Source organism: Rana temporaria, chromosome 3 (assembly GCF_905171775.1).
Source record: "Rana temporaria chromosome 3, aRanTem1.1, whole genome shotgun sequence".
Lineage (NCBI taxonomy): Eukaryota > Metazoa > Chordata > Amphibia > Anura > Ranidae > Rana > Rana temporaria.
In genome coordinates, this window is record NC_053491.1 from 91,017,647 (window position 1) to 91,043,232 (window position 25,586).

A 25,586-nucleotide genomic window follows, 5' to 3' on the forward strand; every position below is an offset into this window, starting at 1 on the left:
CCAACCTTTTTCAGGCGCGAGGGCCACTTTAGCAGCTTGGTGATAGGAATGGAAAGTTTGGTCCTTCACACTATCAAGTGAATAAATCTAATCTAAATAATAATGTGGAAAATTGCTGCTAGACCTAAAGTGTACACAGTGCACAAAAATTGGTAATGAATAAAAAGTGATCAGCGCAACTTTCTAATTGTAAAAAAATCACATGTATGTGCTAAACTGACTAATAAATCATATGCAAATATCTGCTGTGCAAGTTGAGCAATATATCATACTGTGCAAAATAAGCAATATATCAAACTGTGCAAAATAAACAAAATGTCAACATGACTGTGCAAATAAGCAATAAAAAGTCCGAAATGACTCTGATAAGTAAAGTGCTGAAATAACGTCCACAACGATTTCCTTAATTGGGGGAACGGGGGGTAGATCTGCCGGTCTTTACCTCCAGTAATGGCTGGTGGTGTCTCTACAGATTATGTGATCCAAATAAGGATGATGGCTTCCAAACTCCCCAGTGTGATTTATTCGCAGGAGTCAGGCATATAAAGGGGATAAAGAAAAATCTCCCAAAGTGCAAAAATACTGGTTCTGGACGACCACCCTTTTGGAATAAATTCAGCAATTCACCGTAGCCCTCGGTACCGTGAGACGCTCATGAACACACATGAAACAGAAAGTGATTTCACAGAATGTCTGTCTTTACTGAGAAGGCATACAGCTTATATTGAATACAAATGAAAGGAAAAAGGGGGGTGTTTAGTTTATGACTAAGGGAGAAAACAATTTGTTTTGTCTATAAACAGTTAGATGGACACCAGGTCATTTAGTCATAAATAAAAGATGATTGCCTAAGGGTAAACAGGATATACATACTTGAAAGTAGGCATGTGCAATTTTTTAAGTTACGAATACGTTTTCCGTCAATTTTCGTTATTTTAGTTGATTCGTTAACATACGAATGAACGAATGGTTTAGCGCAATTAATAACGAATAACGATATTTTCAAAATAACGAATATGAAAAACAACGAAGATACGAGAGATGAAAGAAACGAAAACATAGAAACAACGAAAATACCGAACCCAAATAAAATAATAATTACGAAAAACAAAATGAACGAAAATGCAAACTTACTTATATTCGAAGACCGAAAAGAAAACAACCGAAATGCCGAACAAAGACTAAAAAACGAAAATCAAAACTAACGAAAAATAAATTACGAATCTTTGGAAAACTGAAATGAAAACAACGAAAATACAAAATAATGTAAATAGCAAAACAACGAAAATTAAACTAACGTAAAAACGAAGGAACGAATAAAATCATTTTAAAAATACGAACGCGTCAGAATACAAAATATAACGAAAATACGAATCTCGATTCAACGAAAAATAAACTAACAGAAAAAAACGGAAACGGAAAAAAGAGTGTTACGAAAATACTAAAGAGTACGAATACGATAACTAACGTCTTACGAAATTACGACTCGTTACGAATCACGATAAACGAACAGAAACGAAACAGAAATAAACGAAAATTTTTGCTGTGCACATGTCTACTTGAAAGGGCTTGACCAATGACCATAAACAAACACAATAGGGGGTTTGTTGCCGTACAACATTCCTACATACTTATAACACAAAAACAAATCTTACAGCAATGATAGATTATACTAAAATGGCAGTGATATATCAAAATGGTGGGGTTACACAAAATAAAGTCCTGATGATTCATTCATATTATTAAGCTTGGTAACCGTTTGTGTGCCACAATGAGCGAGCAGATGACAGGTCCATGTCCACTCAGCCTATGCAGAGCAGACACATATGGGCCCTCCGATCCGCCACTCCTTCAGTTTTTTTTTAAGTGGATCGGATTGGAGATAGGCCGGTATAAACACACACAAGTCTGTTTACATCTTCTGCTCTGTAGAGGTGAATGGAGGGTCCGACTGGGTCTGCCTGAAAAATGGACTGGCAGATCTGATCAGACTGATCATGTCAAAGGGACCCAAATGCCTCATACACACGGTCGGACTTTCCGAGAAAAAAAAGTCAAGACAGGCTTTTTTTTCCTCGGAAAGTCTGTCCGTGTGTAGCCTCCATTGAACTTTTTTGGTTGGAAGTCCGACGGACCGTAGATAGAGAACCTGTTCTCTATCTTTCCATCGGACTTCTGACGGACTCACGGCAGACTTTTACATGGTTAAAAGTCCGACCGTGTGTACGAGGCATAAGACTGCTTTCACACTGCTGCACTGTGGGTTACACCTAAACTGACCTCAATCTTCACTTCTTCCTCAGGATTCCTGCAGGTATCGCTAGCTGCTGCTGTCACCCAGGCGGGTGTGACTGCTGCTGGCTGTCCTCCAGAGCTGGTATTGCTGGCTGGTACTGCTAGTATGTTCTGCTGACTGGTACTGTTGGCGGGTACTGCTGGCTGGTTCTGGCACTAGAGGAAGCATGCAGCTGCAGTAGAGCGCACAGCCTATACTTCCTGTATGGCTCCTGTCACAGGCGGAGTACATTTGGTATCACTCCGCCTGTGACGGGAGCCATAGCTATACAGGAAGCATCGGCTCTGCTACCTCTAGCACCAGCTCCGTTCTTCACACTGATGCTTAGGGATGGCAGGTCGGGAACCCGCGATCTGGGCTTGAAGACCTGCTATCCCAGAGCAGGAGGTGCCAGGGTTTACACGCCTGGTTTAGGTGATTGAGCGAAAGTAAACTTTACAGAGATTACACCCAGTCCTGTGTACGTTTGTCCCATAACAAAATTTGGATGCTGAGCACACTTCTGTCAGACCAACAGGTATTTTTCTGTACTTGAAGGGTCTTTAAAAGTATAAATATAGAGAAATGTTCATATTTTGCATAGATGTGCTGATTTTTTATATTTTGCCTTAAAGCGGTAGTAAACCACAAAAAAAAAAAAAAAAAAAAATCTTCTTGCAAATTAGTGTCATAATGTTCTAGTATGCATTGCATACAAGCATATTATAAAAGACTTACCTGAAAACGAAGCCCTCCAGCAGCACGCTGTCACAGATGACAGGACTTCCATCTTTACTTGACCTTCCTTCCGGGTTTGTGGGCAGCTGCCGTTTAATTTACAGAGCCGTGGTGACGTCACTCACGCAAATGCGCACGGGAGAAACGGCCGCGGCACAGCTCTCTCTATGGACAGCACGGCATCCATAGGGAGTTAAGTCCACTTTAACACACACTTTGCAGGCTTACACTACTTTTGAAAATGCACTGCAGCAAAATGCATGGTACTGCGGTACCATGCGATTTGGTGCCCACAAATGCACTGCATTTGTGATTTGCATTTAGGGTGCCTTTAATACACTGACACACGCACACAAATCATAAGGGCAGTGTATTCACCAGCGGGTAGGGAAACAAGCTAGAAATTCACCTTATTTGAACCGTGTTCTGGTGTAAACCATCACTAAATGTCACAAAGGTACTGTGTGCACATCATCTGACATAAGGCATTGTCCCGCTCAAGAAAAGTTTAATTGCTATAGATTATGTTTTTATGTTATTTTTTTCTAAATAAGCTAGTTATCTAGATGTTCGTTAGGGAACTCTGTTATATGGAAACATAAGGTATTATGACTAGCTTTATATTCATAGACTCATATCTGTAGTAAGCATACTTTATGACTGTAATGTAATCCGCTTTACGCAGGATGGAGCGGGACGCTATATACACCCAACGCAAAGCTGAAAGAGCAACACTGAGGACTCACTTCAGAGACAAGTACCGACTACCAAAGGTAAAATCACATTTGCACAAGCAGGATTGGAAAAAAGCACCATGATCAATATCTCATTACATACCAGAGGAAACACAACGCACATGCATTTATCCCAACTTTCAAAATAATGTTTTTTGTGGAGTTGGGATCAAAAAGTTTAGCATCATCATACAAATTAGTGCTCATTACAAATACATATCAGATTAATCAGGTATCTCATGTTTAGTGCATACCTTCCAATATTCATAAGGAAAAAAAAACTGCCAACTACCAAAGGTGAAATAATTGTATTTTGTAGGGTTGGGATAATAAAACTTGTCATACAATGCATTATCATACACAGTAGTGCTCATTACATATCAGAGGAAACAAGCATCAAATTACATACCTCTCAACTTTCAAAAACTGTTCACATTAAGACAGAGTCCGCTCAAATTCTGTCCTACATTGTGCATGAGAATACAGCGCCTTGAAAAAGTATTCATACCCCTTGAAGTTTTCCACATTTTATTATGTTACAACCAAAAACATAAAACAAACTTTTACTGTGGGGGGGAAAAAGTAGAGAATTTATTATTTATAAACCAGCTGAGTTTTGGGAAATTGTATTCCTGTTATGTAATAGAGTAACCCCTGATTTAAAGCGGGGGTTCACCCTGAAAAAAAAAATTCTTGATCTACCATACAAACGAGCATACTAGCGTCAGCTACAGTATGCCTTTTTTTTTTTTTTTTTGAGCTGTACTTACGGTTTAATCCGTAACTTTCATTTCAGACTCCGGCTGGGAAATAGGCGTTCCTATGAAGAGGGGTACTTGATTGACGTCCAGCTATGGCGCGTCATGCCTTCCGAAAAAAGCCGAAATAGGACGCCGACATATACGGCGCCTGCGCCGTCAACTTCTAGTCTGATGCGCAGGCGCCGTATAGCGCCGCGAAGAGTCGAGTCCTACTCTGGCTATTTTCGGAACGTGGGACGCGCCATAGCCGGCCGTCAATCATGTTCGACTCTTCATAGGAACGCCCATTCCCCGTGGGTGTCTGAAACGAAACTTACGGATTAAACCGCAAGTACAGCGCATAAAAAAAAAAAAAAAAAGGCATACTTTAGCTGATGCTAGTATGCTAGTTTGGATGGTCCAAAATGGTGTTTTTGGGTGAACCTCCGCTTTAACTTTTTTGCATTTTGAAAGGAGTGAGCTCTCGAACATGGGCATGGCAACATGGGCTTTGAAAAAGTATTCATACGCCTTGAAATTTTCCACATTTTGTCATGTTACAACCAAAAACATAAATGTATTTTATTGGAATTTTATTTTGAGACCAACACAAATTGGCACATAATTGTGAAGTGGAAAGAAAATGATAAAATGGTTTTCCAATTATTTTTACAAATAAATATCTGAAAAGTGTGGCATGCCTTTATATTCAGCCCCCCAGAGTCAATACTTTGTAGAACCACCTTTCTCTGCAAGTGTTTTTGGGTATGTCGCTATGCACATTTAGAGAGGTAAATGTTTGCTCATTCTTCTTTACAAAATAGCTCAAGCTCTGTCAGATTGGATGGAGAATGCCTGTGAGCAGCAATTTTCAAGTCTTGCCACAGATTGTCAATTGGATTTAGGTCTGGACTTTGACTGGGCCATTCTAACACATGAATATGCTTTAATATAAACCATTCCATTGTAGCTCTGGCTGTATGTTTAGGGTCATTGTCCTGCTGGACGGTGAACCTCCACCCCAGTCTGTCATGGACATGCAATAATGTCTGGCAGCTTACCTTCTTCTCATGTCTCCATCAGAGGCCTGACTCTCTTCTGGCTGCCTTTTTATCACCTCTCCTTCCTGTATGGCCCCACCCCAGGAAGTCTATATTAACTGTTGCACTGCAGGTCTGCTTTGCTGTTCAACCATGTTGTTAGCTTAAGTTCCTGTCTGCAGTGTGCTACGTTTACCTTCAGGTGTACTGTTTTTGGCTCGTCCCTGACTTCTCCTGTTTGCCTGTGACCCTGACCTTTTGCCTGTCCCTCGGTTACCCTTGTCTGCCTGTTGCCCTGACCTTGGCTTACCCATCACTATCGCTTGTCCTGGTTGCTGCTTCTCCTCTCTCCCTGCGGAGCGTGACCTAGGGGATCCCAGGGGTCGCGACCTGGATCCAGCTGTGGCGAAGGCCATCCTCACCACTAGAGGCTCTGGTGAACACAAAGCTGGGTCTTAGACTCCACGCCCTGGGGAATCTTGGGTTTACGCTTCCTCTCTGATTGCAGCAGTCGGCTATAGGGTTCACTACCCTGTGGTGCATCCCTGACCCCAACGGGGTGCACATACCCAAGACCACCCAAGGAAAGGGGTAGGTGCTTCTTACCGGAAGATGTTGACACACACACCAGCGGTGGTGGGTCAAACAAGTGTGGATTGGAAACAGGATCAGAAACCACGGTCTCAAGAAATCCAAGCGACACCCCCAAATCTCTCATCCATCAACCAATTGGAAATAGACTAAAAAAAGAGAAGAGAAGCCTTCCACATGGTGTAGGTTCAAAAATGTATGCAGGTTTATTTTAAAAAGTACTAACATCTTAACGATGTGTACAATAAAAAACAATGTGATCGCAAGTAATATGAACAAGCATAATGTGCAGAGCTGAAAAGCAATAATCCAACGTGTTTCCATTTTCAGATGATGGATTGAACAGTGCTTCATGAGATGTTCAAAGCTTGGGATATTTTTTTATAATCTAACCTCCACTTTATCCCTGGCCTGTTTCTTGACCTTCATGGTGCGGTTTGTTCACTAAGGTTCTCTAACAAACCTCTAAGGGGTTCACAGAACAGATGTTATTATACTGAGATTAAATTACACAGAGGTGGACTATTTACAAATTAGGTGACTTCTGAAATTGCACGACACACTTTTCACATATTTATTTGTAAATAAAATTGAAAAACATTTATCATTTTCCTTCCACTTCACAATTATGTGCCACTTTCTGTTCATCAATCACATGAAATCCCAATAAAATACATTTATGTTTTTGGCTGTTACATGACAAAATGTGGAAAATATCAAGGGGTGTGAATACTTTTTCAATGCCCATGTTCGACAGCTCACTCCTTTCATGATGCAAAAAAGGTGTTACTGTATTACATAATAGGAATACAATTTCCCAAAACTCAGCTGGTTTATAATCCAATAAATTCTCTACTTTTTCTTTTTTCCCCACAGTAAAAGGTTAGTTTATAAGTCTGATACTAGTTTGATTGTAAGCTCTAACAAGCAGTGCCTTCTGATTCCTCCTGTATAGAATTGTATTGGAACTGTGCTGACAGGCACTGTAAAGTCTGTATAATAATTACAGTTTTAGGGCTAGATTCAGGTACAGCGGCGTACCTTTTGGCCGGCGTAGCGCATCTCATTATACACACCGCCGGGGCACGCTCGCAACCCGGTCTGAATCTCCGTGACCACGCTCTTGGGACCCGATCGCCGCCGGTGTCCCGCAATCGGTCACGTCACAGGAGCTGAAGAACGGGGAGAGGTGAGTGTAAACACACCCTCCCTGTTCTTCTGTGTGACAGTGACACTGATCGTCTGTTCCCTGATGTAGGGAACGACGATCAGTGACGTCACACCTACAGCCACGCCCCCCTACAGTAAGAATCACTTCCTTAGGGCACACTTAACCCCTTAGTGCCCCCTAGTGGTTTACCCCTTCACTGCCATTTTCACAGTAATCAGTGCATTTTTATAGCACTTTTTGCTGTGAACATGACAATGGTTCCAAAAGTGTGTCAAAAGTGTCCGATGTGTCCGCCATAATTTCGCAGTCACCAAAAAAAAAAAACGCTGATCGCCGCCATTACTAGTAAAAAAAAAAAAAAGATTAAGAAAAATGCCATAAAACATAAAACTATCCCATATTTTGTAAACGCTATAAATATTGCACAAACCAATCGATAAACGCTTATTGCGCTTTTTTTTACCAAAAATAGGTAGAATACGTATCGGCCTAAACTGAGGAAAAAATAATAATTTTATATCTTTTTTGGGGATATATATTATAGCAAAAAGTTAATATTGCATTTTTTTCAAAATTGTCGCTCTATTTTTGTTTATAGCGCAAAAAATTAAAACCGCAGAGGTGATCAAATACCACCAAAATAAAGCTCTATTTGTGGGAAAAAAAAGGACGCCAATTTAGTTTGGGAGCCACGTCGCACGACTGCGCAATTGTCAGTTAAAGTGACGCAGTGCCGAATCGCAAAAAGGGGCCTGGTCCTTAACCTGCATAATGGTCCAGGTCTTAAGTGGTTAATCTGTACCTCTGCTTTAATGGCAATGCAAAGTTGTTGAAGGCACAATTTTTAGCTTGCATGGTACTTTAAAGTTCAATAGAACTTGCAGTTTATATCCGCTAAATACATTCCAGGTGCACCAAAAAATGCGTGCAAAGTCTTTTTGTTTATTTTCTTTAGAAAGCAGCCACAGCCTGAGTAATAAAGGCCTGTCCCCTACCAGCATACTACAGATAAGCACACTTGCTCTTTGTGTGGAATCCTTAAAAAGACCGCCCCCGCTAGCCCCTGAAAAGCACAGCTAGAACGCTGCTAAAGCACCTCCAAAATAACTGGCGCTTTAGCGCTGTTTTAACGGTGCTTCAGTGTCAAAGGAATCTAAGGCCGGTTCCAAACCGATGAGAATGGTCCGACGGGCCATTTCCATCGGTTCACCGATGAAGTGGCCTGATGTGCGTACACACCATCGTTCCAAAAAACGATCAGGTCAGAACGCGGTGACGTCAAACACACGACGTGCTGAATAAAACGAAGTTCAATGCTTCCAAGTATGTGTCGACTTGATTCTGAGCATGCGCGGGTTTTGAACCAATGCTTTTCTGTACTAACCATCGGTTTGGACCGATCAGGCAGCGGTCCATCGGTTCGGTTTTGAAGCATGTTTTAAAATTTTGGAGCGAAGGAAAACAGACCGATGGGCTATACACACGGTCGGTTTGGACCGATGAAACTGAACCTCTGTCCATTCTCATCGGTTTTGTCCGATCGTGTGTACGGGGCCTTAGTCAGAGCTAAAGCTATCCAATCACAAATGATTATGCTTCCAGCTGATTAAAGAGTTGTAGCGCAGAAGTATGCTGGACCTCTGTAGAGAGACCATTGTTTCTATGCAGACAGCAAGGGTAGTCCTCTCTACAGCAACATTTTCTACTTGACCTTGGTTGTTCTTAATAGGAAAAGTGGGACCAAAGCTCTTTTGGTCCTACTTCTCTTATGGATCACAGGAGTGCATTTTGTTCTACACTCTTATGATGCTTTTTCAGCCAACAGCAGGCTAACGTCCGCTGTCGGCTTATGCCAGTCCAGGCTTTGGATCGATCCTGACTTTAAAGTCAGGATCCACCCAGATTCCTGAGAGACAGCTGGCACAGCCTCTCAGCCAGCCACTCCCTCCACACCCCGATGCTCAAGAGAGATACCGGCTCTCTGCTTGCTGAAGACGGAGAACCGAGCAATAAGTGGTCTTTAATCACTCAGTTCTCAGTCTTAGAGGTGGTGGATGACTATTGCTGCATCCACCTTGGTGAGTATGTGTGTTGATTTATCTTTTTTTATTCATGAACTTTTAGTTTAAATAAATGAACTGCAAGACTAAAACCATTTTGCTTTGATGCACCTGGAATATATTTAGTCGATTTAAACTAAAAATTATCTTTGTGATTTGATATTTATGTTTCAAGCAAAATACATACTGTCACCGACTCCTGTTTTAAGGAAAATATTCTAACCACGCTGCTTGTAATATATTGACTGGTATTCTATATCAATAAAAGCAAATATAATTCGAGATTTTCCTAGCTTGTGACGGAAAATATTGATTATATGAAGACAGGAGGCGAGTATCTTTTGCATTATCTTTCTTTAATAATGCCCATAGCAGAAATACAGTAAACATTTATTGTAACTTAAAAGAAAAAATTCAAAGAACTACCCTTCCCAGCAGTCCCTGGGCCAGCGTAGCCCCTCCCAGACCGTAATCTATATAAGGGACTGTCTGAGGTAACCTATTCCTCTTTCTTCATGCAAATTAGTGTAAACAGGAACCGAAAGTCCAATTAGACATCTCCGCGGCTGCCGGGAACCTTCCGACCGGAACACAACATCTGAATCTGGAGGAAACGAAAGGACAAGGCCAACACGGACCAACTTCATCCGGACCAACTTCATCCCAACGGGGACTATAGGAAAACCAAAACCATTCGGAGCCGACCGGTCAGTCGTCTTCAGGAACATGGACCAACGGATTCAGTCAACGGCATCCCGACTCCGGATCTGGAACGTAGTAGGAGCCTCCATCTGCGGTGAACTAAACCCATGGATCGAAACGGAACAGCAATCCCGACGGGGTTAGTGAAAACGAACTCCCGGGGCGTACCAGCCTCCGACTTGCAGGGTGTGTGGTTCAACAGTCTAGAATGAGAGAGAGACAACCTCGTGACAGGGTTGGGTCGGGAGGGAAGATACTCGCCTCCTGTCTTCATATAATCAATATTTTCCGTCACAAGCTAGGAAAATCTCGAATTATACCTCAGACAGGAGGCTCATATCTTATGCAAGTTCAAAGCTATAACAATGCATATATAGATGATAACAAATGAAACAACTTCAAAATTGATATAGATATGTGTTCCTCCGATCCAAGCAGAATTGGCGGAAAGCAATCGAGGTTACCAGTCCGCCGCTAGCTGTAAATCCTATAGGGAGCCGCCCGGGGTGATGACCTAGGAGCCACCGCTCCTCTGGAGGGGTAGGCGCCCAACGGGGTTACGTAAAACCCTGCCATTTCCATGATTGATTGTACCCCTCTGGCTAGCGTAGCTGAGGAAACCGGAAACTGAGGTTTAGCGTAGGAATGAGGAGTAGGAAGACATGCGAAGATCGCAGTGGGACCGTGAAGGACTAAGAAATCCGTAGACAACGGAGTACGATGTGCGGGGAAGAACGGGTAGAAAAAACCGATGAAGTCCCGCCGCTGTCCTACGCACGACGGAAAAACCCCGACTCTCCGAGGCGGGATCCGACGCCTGGAATGGCCAACGTCGTGACACCCGATATGCGTCTGACGGAATCAGACACGAGGGGGCAGTAGCTCAAACGACAATAACCTCCGACAGAGTGAGATTGTCCCCCCAGTCCTGGCGCGTGGTCAGGACCACTGATCACCTCCCAAGAGCGTTGATACCCTGGGTGTGATGGGCATTGAAACTTAACGCTTACTAAGTCGGTACACCATGGGTGTTATCCCACCGGTAGTAAGTCTACAAGGGAGCGGTAGTCCGAGTTCGCAGCGTGGAAGGCGCAGGGGAGCTATAGGACCTCCCGGACTCAAACGAGTCCACCAGGTAGTTGGTCATCTCAGACGAACGCCTTCATGAGGTTAACTTGTCGTTGATCACCAACTAACCCAGAGACCTCCGGATGATCGAAATGTATATCTAGTCCCAAGGCCTAGATCAAGGCAAGTGGAACCCCCGTTATAAAAGAAAAGGTCGCTGTCCGTGACCGACACCCCGAAAACCCAACCATGCGAAGAGAAGTAGGACGTGCGTCATGAATAGAGGGTGCAGATCCCCGTACAGACTGGGGAGAGAAAGGATCCCATAAGGGCCAGGAACACTGACCGGTGCAGTCGATGGAATTGGGCGGGTAACGAGAATTCCAATCTAACACCATAGCGGAAGTGCCTGGGGTACATTTCGCAGCTGGAACGATGTCGCGTTCCAGGCAGAAATGTCAGAGATCTTACTAGATCCGTTAGGATTTTGGGTCAAGGACCCCCCAAGCGAAGGTCGTACTGGACCGCGGATACGGTGTCCATACGCAAGAACACACCATAGGTGGACGTGTGTGGCATTAGAGTCCTGATGGCAAGACGGTCGTCAGGATTTCCACGTGTGAACGTGCAGCAGAGACTCCGCTGTGGGCCACGCCCCTCCTGTGGACGAGGGACCGCATCGAGTACCCCAACCGAGGTGGTTGGCAACCTATTCCAAGATGAATCCGTCGTGGAGTTGCAGGTGGACCTGCCGTGCCGTCTGTCGACCTGACGTAGCCACCACCGTAGTTCAATTATGGCTTCCGTGTCCAGAGTGACGACGTCTGCACAGTGAAGCCCCTGGCAAAGACGTAGGGACTGAGACTCTGAAGGTCTCGATAGTGAAAAGAAGCTGGACAAATGGCCTGGATTAACGCCGGAAACAGGCCGACCAGGCGAGCCAGTCTGCGTAAGGATACCCGTCGTTAGCCCAGCACGATACTGACCTCGTGCAGATGGCGGCCAAGTGGTCATGAGTAGCCGAAGGATCACTAGGTTGGTGTCCACCAAGAACCCTAAAACTCTACCTCCTGAGATGGGGAGAGGATAGATTCCCCGTGATCTATGGGGAACTGTCCCGGAGGCGTGTTCGTTCGCCAGGCGAGGGGTACGAGCCATTAAGAGTAGGTCGTCCAAGTAGATAATCAACCTCACCCTTTGTGTCACAGAATGTCGTCACTGTATACAGTAATTACGAGAGATTTCTCAAGTTACTACCGGGCGATAACCGCCCTCCTTTCCTGACCAGGAAGAAGTTGTTGGGGAAACCCGGGGAGAGCGGGTCCGTCTCCACTATCGTTTGGGTGAACCAGAGGCCCTGCAATTCGCTGTCTATTAGGGCGGTATTCAGGTCTGAAGACCGAGGAAAGAGGGACTAGGTCCATCTCCGGTCCTATAATCCTGATAGACCGGCACTGTACCGTGTTAGACTTTGATGATGTTTGGGCTCATCCGGGATGGAATAGAGCCCTACCGTCTTGGAATATCTTAATCAGCGTGATCCCGACTAGCCTGCCCTCGGTGGTCGGACCGGGGTCTGATTCGGCTAGGTGAGACAGCTGGGGAACAAGCCACGTTAAGATTCGAGTGGCGGTGTCCAGTCGGACCCGTAGTCCACGCATCCCAGGAGGCGACCGCCCGTTGGGCCCAGCCCCGATTTGGGACAGGTCAGTCGGCTGTTCAGCGGCGTGGCCTGCTCACTAAGGTGTGGGATGATGGTGATAGGTCCCAAAGATCCAAGGCCCTGGTCTGTATGATCCGAAGGACCTCTCTATTCCCAGCTTGGGGGATTTCCCGTGTAAGGTGGGATACCCCCAGGGTATGGGGTTCACCTCGGGAGTGTGCACAGCCATAAATGGTAAAGGAAGGGGGTTACACCCTGAAAATGATTCGGTGAGTTTTTCGACCGATCTCCGGGTCCATTATGTGATATATTGGATCACCTCGGGCGGAGGTGCCCAGTCATCGGAGTGTGGATGGCATATCGCCCCCGGATCTATAATGGCTCTCTACGAGAATCCATAGAGTGTCACCCTGGGAACAGGGTTGGCGTCGTCATAGAGCGCCATGTGCCCACTGCCCTAACACTCATCATCATTCTCATCATCTACAACCTCAGACTCAAGGTGTTAGCCGCCTCAGACTCCGCGGACAACTCTGGAAGAGGCCACGAATGGGTCTGGCTTAGTCCGTCTAACGGATCGCTGCCTCTGCATGTGCATCTCCCCGAGGCTCGGGGGTCGGTCGGAGTCTGGGAGGGCAGTGGGTCGGCAGTCCGGGTAGGGTACTGCCTGGGACATATTATTTACTTCCCCTGTCGGGGAGTCAAGGGCCACAGAAACGTGGCAGCGTTTTGGAACGCCCAGCCCTTCTCAGGGGCGGTAGACCGTTGCCGGATGGTCCGGGCATATGGTGTGCAGGCGGGGGTAACCGACGCCATGGTCGTAAAGATTGGTCTACCGATCAGTTTTGGCAACTGTGTAACACTGTTGAGATTTGGCCTCCTAGGACTGTGTCCACCCTATCCGGGGTACCGGCATGAACAATGCCATGATATTCATTAAATTGTAGAATCTTTGTACAATTCAATACAATTTTTTATACATATTTGTATAATTTATTTATATAATGAATATATAATTTGTATAATCCATCTATAATTTATTATTTGTAAAATTGAATAATGGATTTAGTTATAAATTATAAGTAATAATATATATTAATAATAATATCATTAATAATAAATCTATTTATTCATTCAATCCTTAGATAGTTATTTAATACATTATTTATTAGGAGTATGTTGTAGGGAATAAATTCCCCGGAGATAAACATGCTATAATTTCTTTATTTAATTTATTGATTTATTGATCTATCTACATATTGATTATTTATTTATTAGGATAAATAAGGTATATGTTCTAGGGAATAAATTCCCCAGAAATATAATTTGAGTATATATTGAATTATTTATTGTAGATTTGGTTATTTAAATTATTTAATTTAATTTATTTATTAGATATTGATTCATTGGAATGAAATATATATATATATTTATATATATATATCTGAAAAGATGTACTGCCATCTAGTGGTTGAAAGCATGGTGAAACAGCAGCAGGTTCCTGGCTACGACACCGCTGGGAAGGACATCCTGCGGTGTGAGGGGAGCCTGACGAGATTCTAACTCCAGAGGCGAAGTCTCGCGAGATTACGGCCTCTGGAGTTCTTATTGGCCCGAGGTTGTGAGGGACGGAACGGTCGATGAGAACCGTTCTCCCCCGTCTCGCTCTCGATACAGAGAGAGGCACCGAAAGAGAGGAGAGGAGGAGAGGAGCGGCCGAGACCCCGCCCCCCACCTGAGCGCGCGAAGGGGAGCGTGGGGAGGGAGGGGGGGGGGGGACAGTTGCACAGGCATGGCGCCCGCCGAGGGAGCGAATGAAAAACAGCGCGGATCCCGCACGGACGCCGCAGTGCTCCGGCGTCAAAGAAAGGGAAAAAACCCGAGCAAAGAATCAAAGAATTGGAAACAAACAAACGTGGCCTCTCAAACATATCTGCCTGACACCGCTCCGGTGTCAGGCAGACAGAAATACAGCGTAGAAACGGGGGATAGCAGGGAGAACCCCCAGTATTCCACATCTTCCAAAAACTACAGAACAATCAATTCCGACAAAATACCTGACACCGGGGCATTCGGTATCAGGGAGGAATTCCAGGGAAACTCCCCATGTTCCACAATACCTCAAACATATCTATCAGAGACCATATATACAATCAAACAATAAAGCTACATGAAACACCTATCTTGTAAATAATAAAGATACAAGAAGTACCTATCCTGTAAATAATAAAAAGGTACATGAAACACCTATCTTGTAAATAATAAAAATACAAGAAGTACCTATCCTGTAAATAATAAAAAGGTACATGAAATACCTATCTTGTAAATAATAAAGGTACATGAAATACTTATCTTGTGTGCTCTGCCATGAGCAGAAAGAAAGAGGAATAGGTTACCTCAGACAGTCCCTTATATAGATTACGGTCTGGGAGGGGCTACGCTGGCCCAGGGACTGCTGGGAAGGGTAGTTCTTTGAATTTTTTCTTTTAAGTTACAATAAATGTTTACTGTATTTCTGCTATGGGCATTATTAAAGAAAGATAATGCATAAGATATGAGCCTCCTGTCTGAGGTATAATTAGATTTGGGACTCAAAGTCAGTGAAGGCACAAGTATAATATCCCTACAAAGAGGTAACCTGTACCATAATTTTTTTATATCTGATGTTAACACTGCAAACAAGTAAGAACATCTTATTTCACATTCCAGCCAATTAGCTAGATTCACAAAGAGTTACGCCGGCATATCAGTAGATACGCCGTCGTAACTCGGAATCTAAGCCGTCGTACATTTGAGTGTATTCTCAAATTGAGTTACACTTAAATGTAGCTAAGATACGACGGCCTGCACCGTCGTATCTTAGCTGTCTAGTTCCGCCAGCCGCTAGGGGCGTGAACGCTGATTTACGCCTAGAATGCGTAAATCAGCGAGATACGCCGATTCACGAATGTACGCTTGCCCGTCGCAGTACAGATACGCCGTTTACGTAAGGCGTTTTCCGGCGTAAACTTAGTCAAACAAATAGCTGGCCTAGCCAATGTTAAGTATGGACGTCGTTCCCGCGTCGAATTTTGAAATGTTTACGTCGTTTGCGTATGTCGTCCGTGAATGGGGCTGGACGTAATTTACTTTCACGCCGAAACCAATACGCCCTTGCGGCGTACTTTGGAGCAATGCACACTGGGATATGTCCATGGACGGCGAATGCGCCGTTCGTTAAAAACGTCAATCACGTCAGGTCACTAATCATTTACATAAAACACGCCCCCCTGTTCCTCATTTGAATTAGGCGCGCTTACGCCAGCCCATTTACGCTACGCCGCCGTAACTTAGGAGGCAAGTGCTTTGTGAATACAGCACTTGCCTCTCTGACTTACGGCGGCGTAGCGTATATGCGATACGCTACGCCGCCTAAAAATTAAGCCAGTCTCTCTGAATCTGGCTAAATGTCTGCAGGATAATTATTGCATTTGTTCCTCTCTCTACGCAGAATGACACTGATGATTCCCAGATACAGCTAGCTGGAGGAGATGTGGAGCTGCCCAAGGAGTTGGCAAAAATGATCGAAGAGGATAATGAAGAAGAGGAAGGAAAATCATCTGTCATTGGACAACTCGGCAACATCCAGAATCTGGACTTGGACTCAATTAAAGGAAAAGCTCAGTCAACTTTGGATGATTTGAAACAATCAGCTGAAAAGTGCTCAATTATGTGACTTCTTTTAATGCCCTAAAATATTTGCTGTCCAACGGGTTGCTTTACCTTGCCACTCCAGCTCCGAGACCATACATTCCAGCACTGGTCACAAATCAAAATTATCCTTTGGAGCAAACACAGCTCAGTAATATATGCACAGCCCCTATATTTTCTTGGATTAAACAGGGAGGGCCTGTTTTTTTTTTTAAACAAGTAAATATCAAAGATCTTCCAGGGAAAGGTTTAGATGTCTGCTAGTACATATTCAAATGGTAACCTTTATGACCTGTAAATTTCCTTGTGTTGCAGTCTGCTCTTCCTTTGTTACAGATTTGAAAAATGACCCAATACGTGGAGTTGCATTGTGTTATGTACGTGTCTTACAGCTCTTGAAGCCAGCACTAATATCTTTTGTTACGACTTAAAATTAGATGTGCAGGTTTTCTGCTGTACTGTATCTGTTCTTACATCCTTTGAAACTGTGCAATCTGGTTCTCAGTTTTATCAGGGCTAAAAATATAATGGAATCATTATATGTAATGTTAAATGAAACCTGTGTGAGACAAATATGTAAGCTGTCATTACAGATCTTTTTTAGAAAAAGCTGGTGGTCATGTACGATGCAGTGACATCAGCGCATTTCTAGTCATTCACCTGGACAATCAAACAGTAAAGTTAGAGCAGCCAATCTCCAAAGTTGGTACAGGTCGGTAACTCAAACTATTGAAGTCACTGCATCAGTATGACAACCAGGCAATTGGCAATTCTGGTATGAGAACAAAGCAATGACAGCCTCTTTATTTCTCTAATACGCAATACCTTTAAAGAGGGGGTTCTCCCATAAATGTTTTTTTACCCTTAGATACCCTTAGATGGATGCTCATTTAGTCTAGGGGAATGGGCTAGTTGTTTTAAAATCCGAGCAGTACTTACCGTTGTAGAGGGCGATCTTCTCCGCCACTTCCGGGTATGGGTCTTCGGGACTGGGCGTTCCTTCTTGATTGACAGGCTTCCGAAAGGCTTCCGACGGTCGCATCCATCACGCCACGAGTAGCCGAAAGAAGCCGAACGTCGGTGCGGCTCTATACTGCGCCTGCGCACCGACGTTCGGCTACTTTCGGAAAATCGTGACGCGATGGATGCGACCGTCGGAAGCCTTTCGGAAGACTGTCAATCAAGAAGGAACACCCAGTCCCGCAGCCCATACCCGGAAGTGGCGGAGAAGATCGCTCTCTAAAAAGGTAAGTACAGCTTCGATTTTAAAACAACTAGCCGATTCCCCTAGACTAAATGAGCATCCATCTAAGGGTAAAAATAGCAATTTAGCGGTGAACCTCCGCTTTAAGTAAGTGGAGAAAGAAAGACCCAATTTTAATTGCAGTAACTGTATATAAATAGAGGAAGCCGATAGTAAAATATCTGGCATTACACACAATGGGCTCTTCAAATACTTAATATTTTGTATTACTTTTTACAACAAGCAATAACTTGGTACATTTGTAAATTGATAGGTAGTGCAAAGACTTTTTGTACAAAGCTGTAACCCATGGCACCCGGGTGTCATCTTTTCCATAGAGTGAGTATTGTAAACTGAACCTTTTCTATGGGTTACTGCACTTTGCACAGCTTAATCAAAATGAACCTTATGTGATACACAGGGGAAAACAAGTTCTCATATACGTCGGTGGAGAAAGCATTAACCTGGCTTTACAGGTAGGAGAGGGGTGACCTTTGCCTTATTATGGTATGATGTGAAGACCAGGTAGCTATATATTCCAAACTATAGATCTATCTTTACAGTGTAGAGTAAGAGGATATGTACACCCAAGGAGTTTGCACCATTACAACGGTTGGTGGTTTCACAGTACAAGTAGTGATTTTAATGTTACTTGAGGAGAGGGTTAAAATACTCTGTGACCAAGCAAAACACCTGTGTGAGAAGGCTCCAACAGAAGCAGTCATTCCCAAACTCCACCACAGCATACTAGTTCCCGCGCAGTGACTTATTCAATAAGTCCACACTCTTCCTTAGAGCTATTATATGACCTAAGATTCAGGGAATGGCACTTTCCATCAGCCTTTTCACACAGGTGTCCTTTTCTGAGAAACCATGTCCTAAATCAGTCAACCTTCTCCTGTGTCTCAGCAGTGTGTTGTGACTCCGTGTGTAGGTGGATGTCTGCTCTGATTACAATTCTAAGTATTTGTACTGGTAGTTACTATTAGCAACTGAATTTATAACAACTTGTTATTAAAAGACCACTTTGGAAAAAATTTGTGTTCTCTTTTTTCTCCTCAAAAACATCTATTCATCTAAATCAGTGGTAGGCAACCTTAAAGAGGTGGCGTTCTCCCATGTTGTTCAGGTAGAAGTCAAAGATCACCGGGCACAGTATAACCCAGTGTTGCCTCCTAACACCTTATTTAATCCTCTAAAATGCCGTACTACCGTGTTAGGCCTCGTACAGACGAGCGGATATCCGATGAAAACGGTCCGCCGGACCGTTTCCATCAGATAGGTCCGCTGGCGGATTTTGATCGGATGGCTGTACACACCATCAGATCAAAATCCCAGCGGAAAACATCCGCGGTGACGTGGCCGCGACGATGACGCGGCGACGTGCGCGACCCTGGAAGGTAAATACTTCGACGCATGCGTCGAATCACTTCGACGCATGCGAGGGATGGGGATCGGGCGGACTTATCCGGTGAGTCTGTACAGACGCCCGGATAAGTCCGAAGGACAGGATTCCAGCGGATAGATTTCTTAGCATGCTAAGAAATTTTTATCCGCTGGAAATCCGTCGGCTGGATTTTTATCCGCTGGAAAATGTCCGCTCGGGCCTACACACGACCGGATCTGTCCGCTGGAACTGATCCGCGGATAAATCCCAGCGGACAGATCCGGTCGTGTGTACGGGGCCTTACAATCACGTGCATTGCACTGCAATCGTGGGTTTAGATCAGGTGGTGATGAGGCAACACATCGCCTCCTCAGCACCTGTTAAACACACTTGAATTGCTTTTCAGGGGAGCAGCAAGTGCCTGTTGTCCAGTTATATAAAAATCTAAGAATCATCCTTTTCCAAGTAATCTTCACCATCTGAGAAGGCCTACATACATATCAACATTACCTAAATTAACTGTAAAATTACCAGACTGGGCAAACGCTTTCAACAATCTGTAGGTACAGTGATGTTAAAAAGTATTTGCCCCTTCCTGATACATTTTTTTGCATATTTGTCACACTTAACCTGATTCAGATCATCAAACACATTTTAATATTACACAAAGATAGCCCGAGTAAATACAAAATGCAGTTTTTACATGATGATTTAATTATGAAAAAACGCTGTCCACACCTGCCTGGCCCTATGTGAAAAAGTACCGTATTTTCCGGTGTATAAGGCGACCGGGTGTATAAGATCACCCCCTAATTATACAGTTTTTTCAAAGATTTTTTGCCTGTACTCACCGTATAAGACGACCCCCCTTCCGAGGCTTCCGGCGCTTCATATTTCTTCCTTCTGGAGCCATATTCTTCTTCCTTCTTGCTGGAGCTAGAGCCATATTCTTCTTCCTTATTACTGGAGCTGGAGCCAATCCTGGCGAGCGATGTATTCTATTAATGAATACAAAGCCTGCTTGGATTGGCAGAGGCTGTAACATCATCAGCCCGTGCCTCTCTGACTCTCAAAGCCAATCCGAGCAGGCTACTGTATGTAGCCAGCTCGGATTGGCAGAGGTTGTTACTCCAATCCGAGCAAGCTCTGTATTCATTTGAATACATCGCTCACTGGGACTGGCTAAGCGGTATGTACTGTATGTAGTTGAAGCTACATACAGTATTAACCACACATCCAGCAGACATCCGAGCAGCTGACCCGGCAGACGACCCCTGCTATTTGGCCAGTTTTTTTAAGTGTAAAAGGCAGTCTTATACGGCAGCAAATACAGTAATCCCCTCCCCTTTGCTAAATTATGATGGAACTGTGATTAACCACATTTTTGGAAAGTTAAATTTCACTTGCCACCCCCAGACTTGATTACTGCCAGACCTGTTAAATCAAGAAATCACTTAAATAGAATCTATCTGAAAAAGTAAAAAGCTTGTTAAAAGATCTCAAAAAGCAACACATCATGATCAAGAACAAATGAGAAACAAAGTAATTGACATGTATCAGTCTGGAAAGGGTTACAAAAGCCATTTCTAAGGCTGTGAGACTCCAGTAAACCATGGTGAAAGACAATATTTACAAATAAACAGTGGTAAACCTTCCCAGGAGGGGCCGGTGTACAAAAATTACTCTAAGAGCATGATGACGACTCATCCAGGAGGTCATAAAAAAAATAAAAAATAATACAGAACATCATCTAAAAGAATTGCCGGCCTCACTTGCCTCAGGTAAGACCAGTGTTCATGATTCAACAATAAGAAAGAGAGACTGGGCAAAAATGGGAGAGTTCCAAGGCAAAAGTCAATGCTGACCAAAAAGAACACAAAGGCTCGTCTCACATTTGCCAAAAACATCTTGATTATCCCCAAGACTTTTGGACAAATATTCTGTGGACCAATGAGACAAAAGTTGAACTCTGTGGAAGGTGTGCATCCCGTTACATATGGTTTAAAACTAACATTTCATAAAAAAGAACATCATACCAACAATCAAACATGGTGGTGGTAGTGTGATGGTCTGGGGCTGCTTTGCAGCTTCAGAACCTGGACAACTTGCCATAATTGATGAAACTATGAATTCTGTGCTCTACCAGAAAATCCTGAAGGAGAATGTCTGGCCATCAGTTCCTGACCTCAAGGGCACTTGGGTTATTCAGCAAGACAATGATCCAAAGCACACCAGCAAGTCTACCTCTGAATGTCTTAAAAAAAAAAAAAAGAAGAAGAAGTAAAGGGCAGATTTCGACTACTTGTGCCGACAACCTCACCGCAATTCCCTTCCCCCTCCCACACTTTTTTTCCCCCCCATCCCCTCTTGTCTCAGTACTCGCCTTTCTTCGACACCCAATGTGTTCTCTTTTCTGTCTGAAAATACAGGAAAATGCTTTTGGGTATGCACTAATCGTTTGGTAGAAATGTTTTGTGTGCAGAACACTGGTTCCTTTGAATAGAGGGTACAGTATGCCCTTACCTGACAATACATAAGTACCTATAGGTGATCTGAGCCTCTCAGTTGGTTCACGCAAGTCTTGTTCCTTTAAATATTATCTATTACATGGCAACAATTATTTCTATAATTTTTTAATGTCCTGAAATGCTAGTTGCGGTTTGTCACAATATTGCAGATTATGCAACAGATAACCTCTCTCAGAACTTTGCAGTTTTGTCATAATATGGTTTCATATCTTTAAATAAAAAAGAAAAAGAAAAGTAAGGGTCCTTTCACCAGGGACAGATCTGTGATAATCTGCCCCGTGAACCTCCGCTTGCTCAGCGTGGATCGCCCTGCCGATCCTCGCTGAGCCGGCGGATGACAGGACGGTCCCTGCACACTGATGGCCTTGTCAGATATCTGCTCTCCCCTATGGGGGGGATCGGATGAACACGCACTGTCTGTCCGTGTTCACCCGATCCGATGACGGATGGAAAAATAGGATTTTCCTCAGTCTGCAGAATCGGAGCATTGTGGACCCGGATGATGTTGGGTGTCAGCGAATGTTCATCCGCTGACACCCGCCATCTCATAGGGACCAATGTATGTCCCTTTTTCATCCGTAAACGGATGGATGAAAAAGCAGACATACGTTCCGCAGGTGTGAAAGGGGCCTAAGGTTTTGGAGTGGCCTAGCCAAAGTACAGACTTAAATCCGATTAAGATGCTGTGGCATGACCTTAAACAGGCCATTCATGCTTGAAACCCCTTTTAATGTGGCTGAATTAAAACAATTCTGCAAAGAAGAGTGGGACAAAATTCCTCCACAGCAATGTGAAAGACTCATTGGCAGTTATCGCAAACACTTGATTGTCGTTGTTGCCGCCAAGGGTGACATAACCATTTATTCGATTTAGGGGCAATTACTTTTTTCACATAGTCAAGTTTGGACAGCTTTTTTCCCTTATAAAATAAAATAATCATTCAAAAACTGCATTTAGTATTTACTAAGGTTATCTTTGTGTAATATAAACATTTGTTTGATGATCTGAATCATTTAAGTGTGACAAATATGCAAAAAAAATAAATCAGGAATGGGGCAAATACTTTTTTACAGTACTGTAGCTTACGGACAAGTATAGTATTTCTGGATTTTCTGTGCAGTCTGATTAATCCTGCTTAGAAGGCGTTAATGTAGTGAGCCAAATAACAATGCTTCAGAGAGTGAAAAATAATTTAATTAATATACAGTATTACTAAAACAAAACAACATATAAAATAACGGCATCTCAGTAGTGAATCACAGTAGGGTCATTGCAGCGAACATGCTGGAAAAGAGACAGAAATACACATCAGAATTTGTGCACATAGTAAGGATTAGCCTTAACACAGTAAATAAGAGGACCCCTTGCTTTATCTTCAGTTTCTACTCTAAAATTACTGTAAAACTCTTAAAGTAGTTGTAAACTTGTTTTTACAACTTTTACATACAGGTAAGCCTATAATAAGGCTTACCTGTAGGTATAAAGAATATCTCCTAAACCTGTACGGTTTAGGAGATATTCCCCCCGCAATGCGCCGCTGATTGCAGCGGCGCATGCGCAGCGGGGATCCTCGGCTAAAGGACCGGCAGCCGCCGAACCTTGCCGAATTGAAATCTCCCGCGCACATGTGAGGGAGTGACGTCATCGCCGCTCCAGCCAATCACAGCGCTGGAGCGGCGATACCCGGAAGACACGACGAGTCAAGATGATATCTCGTTCGGCGTGGATCAGGTAAGTTCCCTACACCTCGTTTTGAGGTAAGTATTTCATAATGAGCTAATATGCAGTGCATACTAGCTCATTATGGCTTTTGCTTTTCAGGTGGAAAAAAAAAAAAAAAAAACAACCGCTTTAAGGGAGAATCTCGTGTCAGTAATATCATCATTATTGTAAGTTAGAACACAAAACATGTTTGCCTTTATTTTATAAGGGTGAAAATGGCATGATGTGCAGTTGCAGAGAAATCCACATTTGAAACCTTATCCACCTTATTAATACTACGCAACCATCTGATACAAGTCATCTCCATTACAAGCATGCAAGACTTTTTGTGAGATCCTGAATGGTGGCAATCTAAGTGGACACCTTATGAATGCCAGGGCTGCATTTTACATGCTAGCCAAGACATAAGATACTAGTTTGGTGGACTGAAATATTCAAATAAATTGTATTTAATACTTAATGGCCAAGTTCTCCTTTAGGTAAAAATAATAAATATATGCATTTTTGCTGGATAAAAATGCACATTATTTTTTCCCTGCTAGAGCTTGCAAAGCATTGCACATGCGATCAGTGGATTGCCGGGTTCCTGCAGACAAGTCGTCTAGCTTTCTGCTTGTACCTCTGTATGGGCTTTCAGTTAGAAAGCTGAAGGACTTCTGGATGGGCTACAAGGGAGCTCACTGGCAGTCCATTGTAAATTTTAAGTCTTTTTCCACAGTGACAGATTGGACTTGTGGTTTCTTCATTCACAGATTTCTAGGAATGTTTAACGTAACTGTGTGGGCAGAGCCAACCCCATTTTAAATATGACAGAGGTTGCAGGGGGGAAGAAACCCCACCAACTGTCACGGGAAAGGGGTTGGGGGGAACAGGTTATACCCTAAATACGGGTGTAACATGTTCCAAAAGGTGAACTTATCCTTTGAAGCCCACTGCAGGGCCATACTTGGCATACTCACATCCCCGCACAGATTCTGACAGCATCTCATTTCCCAGAGAATCATTCTTCCAGTCAGTAGTCTTCATCTGCAACAGAAAATGAAAATAAATCATATGACTTTTAGACCCCTTTCACACTGGGGTGTTTTTCAGGCACTTTGACTTAAAAAAAAAAAAAGAAGGGCCTGTAAAGCGCCTGAAAGAAGCCTCATCTGCAATCCCAATGTGAAAGTCTGAGTGCTTTCAGAGCCCTTTTACACTGCCAGCACCCGAAAAACACTGGTAAAGCTCAGCTAAGACCCCTTTCACACTGGGGCGTTTTCAGGTGCTTTGGCATTTAAAAAAACGACTTAATGGGAAGGGGTGCAAAGAAGCAGCTTGCAGGACTTTTTTTTGACACCCTGCCAGCGCAGCGCGTCAAATGTCTTGTAAGCAGCTTCCTTTTCGGGTGCTGGCAGTGTGAAAACACTTGGGCTTGCACATTGCGATTGCAGATGAGGCTTCTTTCAGGTGCTTTTTTTAACGCCAAGACCCCTTTCAAACGGGCATTTTTCAGGCGCTTTAGTGTGAAAGAACTTAGGGCCAGATTCTCAAAGATCCCGTGTTGGCGTAGTGTAAGCCCTTTACACTACGCCACCGCAACTTACTGTAGCAAGTGCCGTATTCTCCAAGCACTTGCTCCGTAATTTGCGGCGGCGTAGTGTAAATGGCCCGGCGTATGGCCGCGTAATTCAAACGGGGCAGCTTGTATTCAAATTAAGCGCGCTCCCGTGCCGATTGAACTGCGCATGCGCCGGGCTGAAAAATAGCCCAGTGCGCATGCTCCAGCGTCATTGATGTAAAGTCGTATTCAAGAACGACTTAGTAAAACGACGTAACCGACGGAAAAAGCAGACGCGGACCCGACGCCATACTTAACATGGCATACGGCGGGCTGGCATAAGGTTACCCCTCATATAGCAGGGGTAACCTTACGCTTACGGAAACGACGTACGCGACGACTACGCAACGCAAATTCGTTCGGGAATCGGCGTATCAGGCTCATTTGCATAGTCAAATGAGACCTGAACGTAAACGCCACCTAGCGGTCAGCGTTGTATTGCATTTAGGATCCGACGGTGTAAGTGACTTACACCAGTCGGATCCTAGCCTAATTCCGGCGTATCTTGTTTTGCGAATACAAAACAATGATACGCCGGCGGGAATTTCGAATTACGCCGGTGTATCTGTAGATACACCGGCGTAACTCTTTTGAGAATCTGGCCCTCAGGCTTTTACATTGGGATTGCAGATGC

General features: G+C 43.8%; 2 protein-coding genes across 3 annotated transcripts in view; one reads left to right on the forward strand and one right to left on the reverse strand.

Annotated features, from left to right (window-relative positions):
- CPLX3 (complexin 3) overlaps window positions 1-17,375 on the forward strand; it is a 68,734-nt gene extending 51,359 nt beyond the window's left edge. Inside the window, exons 2-3 of the mRNA XM_040342960.1 lie at window positions 3,699-3,786; window positions 16,273-17,375. Of these exons, the coding sequence (XP_040198894.1) occupies window positions 3,699-3,786; window positions 16,273-16,497 (313 nt within the window). The 3' untranslated portion in view covers window positions 16,498-17,375. The remainder of the gene's footprint in view (window positions 1-3,698; window positions 3,787-16,272) is intronic.
- A 5,427-nt stretch (window positions 17,376-22,802) lies between these two features.
- The window catches only part of ULK3 (unc-51 like kinase 3), a 51,211-nt gene continuing 48,427 nt past the window's right edge, over window positions 22,803-25,586 (reverse strand). For both annotated transcript variants that reach the window (XM_040342961.1, XM_040342962.1), the window contains 2 exons: window positions 24,312-24,378; window positions 22,803-22,914 (listed from right to left, as the gene is read on the reverse strand). In XM_040342961.1, the coding sequence (XP_040198895.1) occupies window positions 22,898-22,914; window positions 24,312-24,378 (84 nt within the window). In that variant the 3' untranslated portion in view covers window positions 22,803-22,897. The remainder of the gene's footprint in view (window positions 22,915-24,311; window positions 24,379-25,586) is intronic.